This window comes from Taudactylus pleione, unplaced genomic scaffold, assembly GCF_031769625.1.
Source record: "Taudactylus pleione unplaced genomic scaffold, aTauple2 ptg000198l, whole genome shotgun sequence".
Classification (NCBI taxonomy): Eukaryota; Metazoa; Chordata; class Amphibia; order Anura; family Myobatrachidae; genus Taudactylus; species Taudactylus pleione.
In genome coordinates, this window is record NW_028284600.1 from 9,394,180 (window position 1) to 9,407,504 (window position 13,325).

Sequence of the window (13,325 nt, forward strand, 5' to 3'; positions counted from 1 at the left end):
CAGACACCATACAGTAGGTTCACAGCAGAATGTTAATTGGCAGAAAAATTTAAAAACTTATGTGTCAGTTGACTTCAGTCCCCTTGCAGACCATTCAGAAACATCCAACAATCCATCAGCTGCTTATCAAAGATCATGCAGTATAAAACATATCTATCTATCTACCTACCTACCTATCTCATATCTATCTATCTATCTATCTATCTATCTATCTATCTATCTATCTATCTATCTATCTATCTCATATCTACCTATCTATATATCTAATATCTATCTATCTATCTATCCCATATCTATGTATCTATCTAATATCTATCTGTCTATCTATCTATCTATCTATCTAATATCTATCCATCTCATATCTATCTCTCATATCTATCTATCTTTCTATCTATCTGTCTTATATCTATCTATCTCATATCTATCTATCTCAAATCTATCTATCTATCTCATATCTATCTATCTCATATCTATCTCCTATCTATCGATCTATCTATCTCATATCTACCTATCTATCTAATATCTATCTATCTATCTCATATCTATCTATCTATCCCTCTATCTCATATATATATCTATCTATCTCACATCTATCTATCTAATATCTATCTCATATCTATCTATCTAATATCTATCTATCAATCTATCTGTCTATCCATCCCATACCTATGTATCTATCTATCTATCTATCTATCTATCTAATATCTGTCTGTCTATCTATCTATCTAATATCTATCTATCTATCTCATATCTATCTCTCATATATATCTATCTCAAATCTATCTATCTATCTATCCATATATCTGATATCTATCTATCTCATATCTATCTATCTCATATCTATATCTATCTCTCTATCTATCTTTCTCATATCTATCTATCTATCTCATATCTATCTATCTTTCTAATATCTATCTATCTATCTAATAATTGCCTGTCTTGACCGTGGCCTTGCTACTGGATATCCACTGACCTCTGCTAGTCTCTGGCTGTTAGTACTATAATTCCCTACTACACTGAGCCTAAAGAACTGTGGGCATCCAAGTACCAATAAGAGTGACAAGTTATTTGTGAAAGGCAGCTTACAACAGGTGAAGACCTCTATATGTTTGGTTGTAGGTATTCAATTAGCATTCAGAGTGTGCCATAACACCTTAATTTTCCCAACACTATACCTGTGTAGAGGAGAATCCTCCATATGGATTCTGTTGTTTGATCAACCAGTTCACAATCTTTGTAGCATTGCTTAGCTCTGTGGGGCTTGAGAGATGAGCAAGGAGCACATAGGACGTAATCTCCACCTCTGCAGATGGTGCTCGGTACCAGTATGAGACATAATGCTGAGGTTTAGTCTTACGCTCCCAGTGCAGCTGTCCATCTGTGCAAAATGGAAAATTATCTTATGAAATAAATACACTTTTTCTTTGCTCAACTTACAAAGAAGGCTATAGTGGAAATTATGCTAGGCAAATAATGACTTGCGATGTAACCAAATGTTCTATTATATTCTTTTCGCATGGCTTCCTTTTATAAAGCATTGAAAATAGGAGACATATTTTTACTTGGCTCCCCATCCATATAGCCACTTATATTGTAAATATCAACATTGGTTTTTAATATGTAATGAATGAATGAGAGTAAAACAAAGGACAGTTTGGGCATGCAATACCGATATTCACGCCAATAGTCAATGTTTTTCAACCGCGCATGCATCTAAGTAGCTAAAGAGACACGCAGCACATTCATCCTATGGTGTGTATGCACAGAGTCACAGCAGCGATTGACGTGCGCAGTTTCAGAAATGTACTGGAAATGTATTGGGCCTTCCTGGGTGGGTGGGGACTGGGAGGTGGCTATTTAGATGCATAGAATTGCACTGTCTCTTGGGCGTCTTATGGGAGCATGGCGAGTGTGTCGCATATCTCTTTGTGAACTCAGACACTTGGTCATTCACATTGGAGTGTTGGCTCAGAGGCAGTGGCAGATTTTACCTAGAGTCTGCGGGACTGCAGCCCCCCCCCCAGTAAAATCCACTACCTGCAGGGACAGCATAGCAGTGGTAGTGACTTCTCATTGGAAGGACTCCCTGCTGATCACAGCCAGACAGGCAGCCCCAGGGGAGGTGTTTACTCCCCCTGGGACTGCCACTCCAGACTGCAATAGCAAAGAGAGTACTTCCCATGGGAAGCCACTCCCCTGGTATTATGGCAGTCCTATCTGGCATCTAGTGGCTGCAGCTCATGTAGCCTCTAACAGCCGGCCTGTCTGCTAACAGCTCCAGGCTTAAGCCATGCCCCCTTAAGACTGCCAGACTTAATCACCGGGATGGCAGGGAGGAGAGGGCTGTCAGCCTATGATGTGCAGACCCCCCGGCCAGACAGGTAAGGAGCCACCGCTGATCACAGGTAAGGCATTTCTTGCTTGGCCATGCCCCCTTGCCGCTAAGCCATGCCCCCTTAGGTGCACTCAATTACCCAAAGGTTGGGAGGTATGTTTTTTTCGCACAAGGATAAAAGATTTACAGACCTTACATAAGGGGTAACAATGACAACAAGTAGTGTAGAGAGCCAACCAAAGGACGGCACCGTGTGACAGATCTCACATTGTGACAGTCGGTACAAAGAGGTCAGTCTCACTCTTTATTAACACACATTCCACTCTGCCTCCCCCTACTCACTGCTAGATTGGAATATTCCAGTGGAAACTGCTCTAATTATTGTGCTTGACCTCCTGCAGATAGAGGAGATGTGCAGCTGCAGTATGTGCAATGCTCTGGAAGGAAACTTTGGAACATGACTGGTACTAAAATGGAGTGCATGGCCCTTCTCTGTACCATATGTAAAAGCTGTATGCAACTTCTAATTCTTTTAGACAGGCATGTATATGCCTCTTCCCGGGTGAGTCACTTGTAGGATGGGGTGCATTAGGCTGGGGCCATGCTCTATTTAACCCTTCTAGGATTCTGAATCATGCTGCATTCACCAGACAATAGTACATCTGCTCAATTGTGTGTACTCATGGTTCACTTCTAGGAAATGTGCGCACAAAATGGACCAAAATAGGGGTACTACTAAGATCTTAGTATGGGTACTATTCAGGGCCTTGTTACAGGAACACAGGCAGGCTGTATAGTATGGGCACAGACTGTATGTCCATTGCTGCCAACCTGATTTGGGGCACTGTATTGGAGGATCCTCTCTGCATAATGGGCCTGATTCAGAAATGGATGGTATTGTGCAGTCGCAGGGATATCTGCCTCAGCACTCCAAGGTGACACGGCACCACCCAGCTTAGGGGCATCGGATATGTAAGTAAACCATTGGACCCAATCTCCATTAAATATTCAAATGTTTTGTTGCTTACATAGTTAAAAGCATATAATTACCCGTTAAAACATATTTTTTTTAAAGTGTGAAAAATGCATTGGAAGGGGTTTGATAGTATATAAGGGGCACATGGAGGGGTCTGATTGCATATAAGAGGTATTTGGAGGGGTCTGATAGCTTATAAGGGGCACATGGAGGGGTTTGATAGTATATAAGGGGAACATGAAGAACATGGATGGGGTTTGATAGTATGTAAGGGGCATATGGAGAGATTTGATAGTATATATTTTGACTGTAGTCCTGTCCACTCATCCTTAGAATTATTGTCAGAATACACCCAAGATGGTACCAAAACTTTCATCCACTCTCTCATTTCCTGCTTTAGCTACTGCAACCGCCTCCTATCGTATCTGACGGCCCCCTCACCCACCTTTCCCTATTTCAATCCATCTTAAATGGGCCCAAGCATCTAGCATGCATTTGGATAATTCCTCAATCTGCCGACGCCGGATTTCAGGAGTTTCCCCGATACTGACCTGAAAAATGCCCGGTATGGGCAAGTCAGAGACATGTTGAATATCTCTGACTCCCTGATGTTCGCTGATCTGTGTTTTTGAATGCTGATCAGTGGTTCAGCGTTGGCAAAACAGGGAATTGGGCCGTAGATGTATGGCCCGCATTAGATGCTGCAGCAATTGATTGGGATTTAAATACCGACAGCGATGCCTGACATATGGAGATCCTGACTGGGGTAGGGAAGTATACTAACCCTCCCCTGTCCCCCCCCCGAACCCTTCCTTAGTGGTGCCTAACCCTAACCTCCCTCCTTAGTGCCTAACCCTAACCTCTCCCCAGGGATGCCTAAACCTAACATCTCCCCGCATCCTAAACCTCCCGGGGGGTGCCCAAACCTGACATGCGCCTGCTGGTCTCATCACTACATCCTGCAGCAATACATATCTTCTTTTCTCACAGCTTCACATCTGTGCACCACTTTGCAGCACCGTACAATCGCTCCCCTCTTTCAAGTAGAATGTGAGCTCTTTCATGAACAAGGCCCCTCATACCATTACCCACAGTAAATAATGGTTCACAAGAAATTATTCTATTGAACTTTTGCTTTATTGGCACTTCTGTACACCTTGAACAAAGACTTGATTTGGAGAAAAAGAAAAAACACTATTGTAATAAGGTAATGGGTATGAAATCCCGGCAGTCGGGATGCCAAATAGCAGCATCTCGATGGGTATACTTACCCTCACCCCTTGTCCCCTAACCCTCTGTTTCTACATCCTAACACTAACCCTCCCCCCCACTCCATCCTAACCCTAACCTTCCCCGTTAGTGCCTAAACCTAACCCCCCCCCCCCTTGGTGTCTAAACCTAACCCTCCCTCTTACTGCCTAACCCTAACCCACCCCCGGGGGTACCTAACTCTAACCTCCCCCTCCAGTAGCCTATCCCTAACCTTCCCTGTGATGCCTAAACCTAACCCTTCCCCCCTAAAGGTAAGTCCTAACCAGTCCCGCTATACTTCCTGGCTGGCTGTCGAGATTCCGGCACCGGTCTTCTAGCCGGGTAGTGGCATACTGGTGTCGGGATTTCTTCAGCCGGGATGCCGCATGTCGGTATAATAACTACATCCCGTAATAAGCAAATACTGATGGACTTATCACTCACCTCCTCGTATGGCTTTTTCATCCAGCTTGTCCATCAAAGTATTCCTGAGCTCTGTCTCCCCACCCAAAGTAAAGGCATAGGCCAGCAGAGCCTCCGTGTATACACTGCTCACATTCACAGAGGCCTTCCCTAGACAGGACAGAGCTGCCCTAATCATAGGATCCTGAGATAAAAGTTTATACGGTTACTTGAAAAGCACTTGTTGATCCAATTTAAATTAGGCTAACCCCCTCCAACAAAATTAATGCTGACATCACATGTTTGCAGTTGGTTGTTAACTCAGTGATAAGACAACTTTAATATGACACAGGGCCTGCTTCATGGGCGAACGCAAAGGTGATTACGCACGCAATTGCGCGATTGTTTGCCATTGTGCATGCATGTAAGCCGCACTGCGTGTGCGCAGCGATCACACTGCGATCGCGGAGGCACATAGGAATCCATCACAGAGTGAGTGACAGGTTGTTAGCGTTTGTGAGTGGAGACAGGGGGGTGGTCTCAGAAACGCAGGATGGTCTGTCCGTTTAAATGCCGTTACATGCATAAATTAGCCACTGCGAGTGCATGCGCAGCTCTGTGTTTCAGAAGAGCTCTCAAGGCTGCAGCAGGTCAGTCTGCTGCAAGGCCAAGATGGCCACCGATGTGCCGATATTTACACAGGTAAATGTATAGTTTCATTGTGCTCGGATGATCTTTGCAGACATTAGCATATTTTTGCTGCTGCGTTGCGTGCGAAATCGCAGCTGCGATCGCATTAGCGTCCATCTCGGAATCAGGCCCACAGTACACCAATATATTACCAGTTATTTATATAGCACTTTACAGAGAATATCAGTGGAGCTTACAGTCTATATTCCCTACCACATGCCAACGCACATACAAACTAGGGTTAATTTTAGTTGGGAGCCAATTAACCTACCTATTGTAGGAGGAAAACTGGAGCACCCGGAGAAAACCCACGCAAGCGCATGGAGAATATACAAACTCCACAGTTATGATGGGTACACATTTAACGATGTGTACCCAGCTGATGTGTTGTGCTGCATCGGCAAGTGCATACACACTTGCTGATGCCGGGAGCGACAGCGGGGTCCATGCTGCATTCAGCAGAATAGCACCTGCTGACGATATCGCCCATCGACAGCATGGCTACCGGGTACACACCAGGGGCGTAACTATACCTACGAGGACCACATATCAAAAAATTTTAAAGGCCCCCCCCTCTCAGTCTACCGCCCCCGCTCTCGTCCCGTGGGCCCCCTTGGCCTGAGCCCCCCCCCAGCACCCTCCTTACTCCCCAACTTACCTGATCCATGGTCGCGCTGTGCAGGGCAGGCACACCTTCTCTCCCGGTCGACTCTATGTGACTGACTGATGCTGGGAGGAGACGACCATGCCCTCTCCCCGTATCAGTCAATGGGGAGAGCCGAAGGCGGAGCCGACCAGGAAGAAGCGACCACGGAGCGGGGGGGCCACGACCACGGAGCAGGTAAGTGGAGGGGAGTGAGGAGAGTGATGGGGGAGTGAGGAGGGTGCGGTTGGAAGGGCCGAACCCCGGGTTGGTCCGGGCCCCATGGCATCCGCACCCTGCACCCACGGTAGTTACGCCACTGGTACACTCTACTCGATATGGTCGATATGTTTTCCGATCTGCCGTACTGGACAACATATGGTCTAGTGTGTACCATGCTTTAAATTTTCGTGTACGTACTGTATTAATAATAGCATATAAATTTCCAGTCTCATAAGACGCCATACTCTAATGATTGTCACCAGTCATCTGTTATTCAACTGGCAAACACAAGGAGTGCTGCATTTATTCTTGCGCACAAACTAGTTGCTTTGACAGCTTACCTTAGTGGGCACACCTGCCTCCAATAGTGCTATTGTTACATAAGCAGAGAGGGAAATGTCATCTTCCACTCCTCCCTGCATGAAAACAGCATTAAAATAAAGATTATTTTTTTTATTAGTATTAACATACCATTGTTGTCAATTAATGTGATACAAAGATACATGTTATTTGTACAAGCATGGCATTCAGTGTACAGTACCTTTAGTTCACTACTGAAAAGTTTCCCAACATTACGGAAGCAGCCATTGTCTTTGCGGTTCCGTTTAAGCCAGGAGAATGAATGTTTCAGATGGTTTTCATCTATGAAGATGTACGGCCGAGCTTTACTAAAGGACTTCACTACAAAAGCTGTGAGCCTGGAAATGTCAGGGAAAAGGGAAGGAGACAGAACCAGACAATGGAAAAGAATGGTGCATTATTCAAATCTTTAACTGTTAGTAATTAATTATGGTCATATAAAGTGAGTCTACACAGCGTTGCTGTCCCATGGAAAATTGTTTCTTGAAAATGTTAGCAAGGGTTCCGTAGTGCTGTACATAGTGGATGGAGCTTTCATTGTATGGGAGATCATCACCAGAACAGTTACGGTATATACAAGAACACTTACATATCCTGTATAACAATATACATAACATCATTAGAATCTACAGATTTCATAATTACATAGAGACCACAGAAGTCAAGAGTGCTCTGTTCAGAAGAGCATACATTTTCTTAAAATTTATTTTTATTTTTTTCTCAGAACTGAGGCTGGACGCTGTTTAGCACCGGGGTATGGATATTGCTCCAAGCACAGGAGAGATATTCAGAACACACCGTAGCACAATGAATTGGTAATTGCTGCAAGCACAGGAGAGATATTCTGAACACACTGTAGCACAATGATTTGGTAATTACTGCAAGCACACGAGAGATATTCTGAACACACTGTAGCACAATGCATTGGTAACTGCTGCAACACAGAAGAGATATTCTGAACACACCGTAGCACAATGATTTGGTAATTACTGCAAGCACCAGGAGAGATATTCAGAACACACCATAGCACAATGATTTGGTAATTACTGCAAGCACACGAGAGATATTCTGAACACACTGTAGCACAATGATTTGGTAATTGCTGCAACACAGAAGATATATTCTGAACACACTGGAGCACAATGATTTGGTAATTACTGCAAGCACAGGAGAGATATTCTGAACACACCATAGCACAATGATTTGGTAATTGCTGCAACACAGAAGAGATATTCTGAACACACTGTAGCACAATGATTTGGTAATTGCTGCAACACAGGAGATATATTCTGAACACACTGGAGCACAATGATTTGGTAATTGCTGCAACACAGAAGAGATATTCTGAACACACCATAGCACAATGATTTGGTAATTACTGCAAGCACAGGAGAGATATTCTGAACACACCATAGCACAATGATTTGGTAATTGCTGCAACACAGAAGAGATATTCTGAACACACTGGAGCGCAATGATTTGGTAACTGCTGCAAGCACAGGAGATATATTCTGAACACAATGTAGCACAATGCTTTGGTAACTGCTGCAACACAGAAGAGATATTCTGAACACACTGGAGCACAATGATTTGGTAATTGCTGCAAGCACAGGAGAGATATTCTGAACACACTGTAGCACAGGAGTCGGCACTGGTAATCACAGGAGTAACACAAGAACAGACCTGGAACTAAGTAGCATCAGCAGACACTGAAAAACTACAACATTGCTCAGGCAACTTCCTGTGGTCCGCAGTTGCTTTAACCCCTGCAGTAGCAGATCATTGGTGGACAGCATCAGCTGACCACTGTCATGCTACCATTAGGTATGGAGTCATCAGGTGATGCAAACTGTCATGGCCGCATCCATGACGGCAACCGCAGAAACCAGGCACGCCACAGTCCATGACACTAGGTAGAATACTCAGCGCTTACCCTCCGCTGCACCTGACGTCTGACCCCACGGGAGATCAGGGGAAGCCGGCGCAAAGGTGAGTAATGGCCAATCCTAGGCCGCAACCTGACAGTACACCCCCCTTATGTTTGTATTTTATTCATGTAATATTTCACATATATTTTAACCCCTTTTTTTCAACACTTATTAATTAGTCTTACACATCTATACTTTACACTGCACGGTCACTCTTTTTTCATTTTTCATTTGATGCCCTGGGGGGTCCTGGGCTGGATGTTTTTCGGGGTGCACTGCGCCCCGGACATGAACCCCTTAGTGTTAGGGACTGCTAGTGACAGAGAAGCCGTGACGTGGCCTAGTAGCTTCCCATGTATTTGCAAATGCATGCAACCAATATCTCTGAATTTATTTGACCATATAGTCTTCATATATTGTTGCAAGTATTATTCAGTGTGCTGAGGAACAATAGGGGGTTAAACCCCCCTCCTTTTTCTACTTAGTACACCCCCCTTTCAGTGTGGACTCCGAACACCACAAAAACAAAAATAATCTTTGACTCAAAGAAATTCTGATTGAAGATCAAGATACACAACTTCCAAATGAACTCCCAAGTCTCCAGATACAAGGAAGTTTCAAAACACCATTAGAAACTGATAAATGGAATGTAAAAGATTAATTTATCACAGAAGGATTGGTCACAAAAAAATTCATTGATTTTTCTTCTTCCTATGGGACTGTTGAGGACCATTCAAAGGAGGAGAAGACTTAAGTTGAAAGAAGTCTGTAACGGGATCCACCGAAAACTGTATTTCGTCATGCACAGGATCGTAATCCGAATCCGTGTTGTAATTGAACATCCTTATGGCTCCTTGAGATTTTCCCCTTAGGGCCGATTGTTTTTGCACTGGATTATTTTGGAGAAGACTCAAAGAAGTGCATCTGAGCTTAATAGTAGAAGATGGTACTCCAGGACTAGAGACTCCATTGAGACGAGTGTCTATGAGCGAACTGTTCGGATAAGTTGAACTAAATGCCTTAATTACCACTTCACTAAAGGCTACCAAGTCTCATAGCATCGGATGTTTCGAATCATGAATAGGTACAACCCAGTCCCAAGCTTCACCTGGGAAAAAAGAAATAATAAAATTTACTACATTGGTAGACTTGACTCCAAATGATGGAGAGGATTTCATAATAGCAAGTAAATGTTCCACCGAAGCATAATACCGTGCTATATTTCCATCAAAGCAAATGGGCATAGAGACACCGGATGGATCCTGAGTGACACCTACAGATGTGGCGGTAGCATCATCTTGTAATCTCCCAACTGAAGGGGTGCAGAAACCATTGACTCGGACAAAACACTAGAAGACTTCTTCTTGAGTGAAGAACTGGAGACCCCCTCTTGGTGTATGATATTTGAGACCTTTTTCTGGGGTACAGAACTTGAAACCCCTTTTTGGGATGTGAGACCTGAAACCCCCTGCCGAGGTGTACCACTTGAAAACCCTTGCTGGGGTATGAGACTAGAAACCCCATCTTCGGGTGTGAGACTTGAGACCCCCTCCTGGGGTACACAACTAGAAACCTCCTCCGGAGGTACGATGCTTGAAACTCCCTCCTGGGGTATGACTTGAGACCCCCTCCTGGGGTACGAGACTTGAGACACCTCCTTGGGTGTGAGACTTGAGACCCCCTCCTGGGGTGAGAGACTCAAGGCCCCTCCTGGAGTACAGGACTTAACACTCCCTGTTGGAGTTTGGGACCTAAAACCCCCTTCAGGAGAAGCTGACTTGGCTTTTCCTCTTGGGGTATGAAACATGAAACCCCCTCTTGGGATGAGAGAACAGAGACTCCCTCCTGGGGTGAGTGACTCAAATCCCCCTATTGGGGTATGAAACTTGAAAACCCCTCCTGGGGTATAACACCAGAAGACCCCTCCTGGAGAACGAAACTTGAAACCCCTTCTTGGGGCATGAAACTTGAAACGAAGGCCCCCTCCTGGGGTGTAGGACTCAAAACGAAGGCCCTCTCTTGGGGCATGAAACTCAAAAGGAAAGCCCCCTCCTGGGGTGTGAAACTCAAAACAAAGGCCCCCTCCTGGGGTGTGAAACTTGAAATGATGGTCCCCTCCTGGGGTGTAGGACTTGAAACCTCCTGCTGAGGTATGGGGCTTAAAACCTCTTCCTGGGAAAGTTGACTTGACATTTCCCTTTGGGGTATGGAACATGAACCTCTCTCTTGGGAAGTAAGACCAGACTTCCCTCTGGGGTGAAAGGCCCAAAACGCTCTCTTGGAGTACAAACCTTGAAATTCCCTTTAGGGATATGAGACTTGAAGCCCCGCCTTGGGGTGAGAGACTTAGAACCCCTTCATGGGGTACGACACCGGAAATCTCCTCCTGGGGTATGCAACTTGAAACCCCCTCCAGGTGAGAGAGACTTGAAACCTCCTCCTGGGGTATGCAACTTGAGACCCCCTCCTGGGGTACACAACTAGAAACCTCCTCCAGAGGTACGATACTTGAAACCCCCTCCTGGGGTGCAAAACTTAAAATCCCTCCTTGGGGTATGTCACTTGAATTTCCCTCTTGGGGTGAGAGACTTGAGACTTTGTCTTGAGATATAGGACCTATTCCTCCTATCTTCCCTAGACGAGGAAAGAAGCATCTTGTAGCCGGGCCCCAGTTATAAAGTTCTTTTTGCTGGGAAAGTGTTCCCTTTTTGTTTGAAACTGAAGGAATAGAGGTCATCAGTGGTGATAGGGAAGAACTGAAAGCTTCATCTTCAAGGAACACACCCTTGTCCCCATCTCTTGAAGGACGAAGAGCACAGTCTCTAATAAAATGGTCACCATAACCGCAATACAGGCATAGATGTAGTTCCCGGTGGCGCTGATGTTCGCTCTCCGAAAGTTTGGGGCGTAGGAAGCTTCGATGTCTTACTCCAGTGTCCCTGATGGTAATGTTAGATACATCAGGGGTGGCACCAGAGAACTTAGAAATAATTTGGAGTATTCTGGGGAGGAAACGTTGGAGTTGTTCCAAGACCTGAGAAAAACTTATAAGGAGGTTATGCTTACTGAAAACAGCTGCAGAAGTAGACAGTGGATCCCCGGAAGATAGACTCAAAGACTTAAAGCTTTCACCAGCCATAGAGGAGAGTGGACTCACAGTCTCAGAAGAACCGGACCCAGGAAATTTTGTTGGTGGCATTCGAAAAGTAGCTGGAGATGATACAGAAGAAGCAAAAACATTATCTTTGAATATCCCCAAAAATTCTTGCAGGTGTTGCCCCACAACCCACAGAAATGTTTCATGAGCCTCAATTCGAGAGAGCAACTCGAAAACCCCCACTTTATCCTCCAACCCAGCGGCTTGCATATTTTTTGGGCCTGAGCAAACTGTCATGACCAGCTGTATGGAATCCCCTGCTGAGGGGTGCAAGCTGAGATTCAGGGCTAGAGGAAGTCTGAGACGTGGGGCCTGTACACAAGGTCTCCTCATCCACGATTACCAGTCGTTGGCAAGACCTGACCAAAGGTGTGGAGTCTAACCAGCCGGGAGGTGTTTTTCAGTGACCCTTCTAAGCGGGATATGAGTTTAGCTGCACCCAGCTGGCAAGTCGTGGTCCTTTGGTCAGGTAACTGGTACTCCACGGACTAGAGAGCCTGGCTACCGTGGCCCTAGAGGATACTTCTTACAAGGATTATGCTATATCCTTGTATAGTTTCCAATGTATACACCAGAGGATCTAGGCAGCACAATGACACTGAGGATTGGATACTATAGTGACAGTGGTACTATGGCTGGATGCTGTAGTGACAGCAGAACTGAGGCCGGATGCTGTAGTGACAGCGGTACTGTGACTGGATGCAGTAGTGACGCAGAACTGAGGCTGGATGCTGTTCAGCACCGGGGAATGGCAATTGCTCCAAGCACAGGAGAGATATTCAGAGCACACTGTAGCACAATGCTTTGGTAACTGCTGCAACACAGAAGAGATATTCTGAACACACTGGAGCACAATGATTTGGTAACTGATGTAAGTACAGGAGAGCTGAGCCGTAACTAGACTTTTTGGTGCCCTGTGCCAGAAAGAGCATTAGCACCCCCCCTCATTTTTCAAAGGGACATAATGCACCCAAAAAAGGGCCATGGCTTCATGGGGAAGGGCCAGGGTAGAGATAGGAGAGACCAGGAGATGCAGGGGATGAAACAAGAGGAAGCTACAAGCAAGAATGATAATAAACATAAATTTGACAGGCCCAAACAGCGCCCCCTGACCTGTGGTGCCCTGTGCGATGGCACCGGCCGCACTACCCTAGCTATGGCCCTGCAGGAGAGATATCCTGAACACACTGTAGCACAATGCTTGCTAATTGCTGCAACACAGAAAAGATATTCTGAACACACTGGAGCACAATGATTTGGTAATTGCTGCAAGCACAGGAGAGATATTCTGAACACACTGTAGCACAGGAGTCGGCACTGGTAATCACAGGAGTAACACAAGGACAGACCTGGAACGAAGT

At 45.2% G+C, this 13,325-nt stretch overlaps 1 protein-coding gene across 1 annotated transcript in view; it reads right to left on the bottom strand.

Moving 5' to 3' along the window:
* The window catches only part of LOC148518849 (alpha-2-macroglobulin-like), a 177,233-nt gene that overhangs the window by 34,922 nt on the left and 128,986 nt on the right, over positions 1–13,325 (bottom strand). Inside the window, exons 26-29 of the mRNA XM_088476972.1 lie at positions 7,061–7,217; positions 6,861–6,935; positions 5,007–5,169; positions 1,176–1,378 (exon numbers count right to left, since the gene is read on the bottom strand). Of these exons, the coding sequence (XP_088333098.1) occupies positions 1,176–1,378; positions 5,007–5,169; positions 6,861–6,935; positions 7,061–7,217 (598 nt within the window). The remainder of the gene's footprint in view (positions 1–1,175; positions 1,379–5,006; positions 5,170–6,860; positions 6,936–7,060; positions 7,218–13,325) is intronic.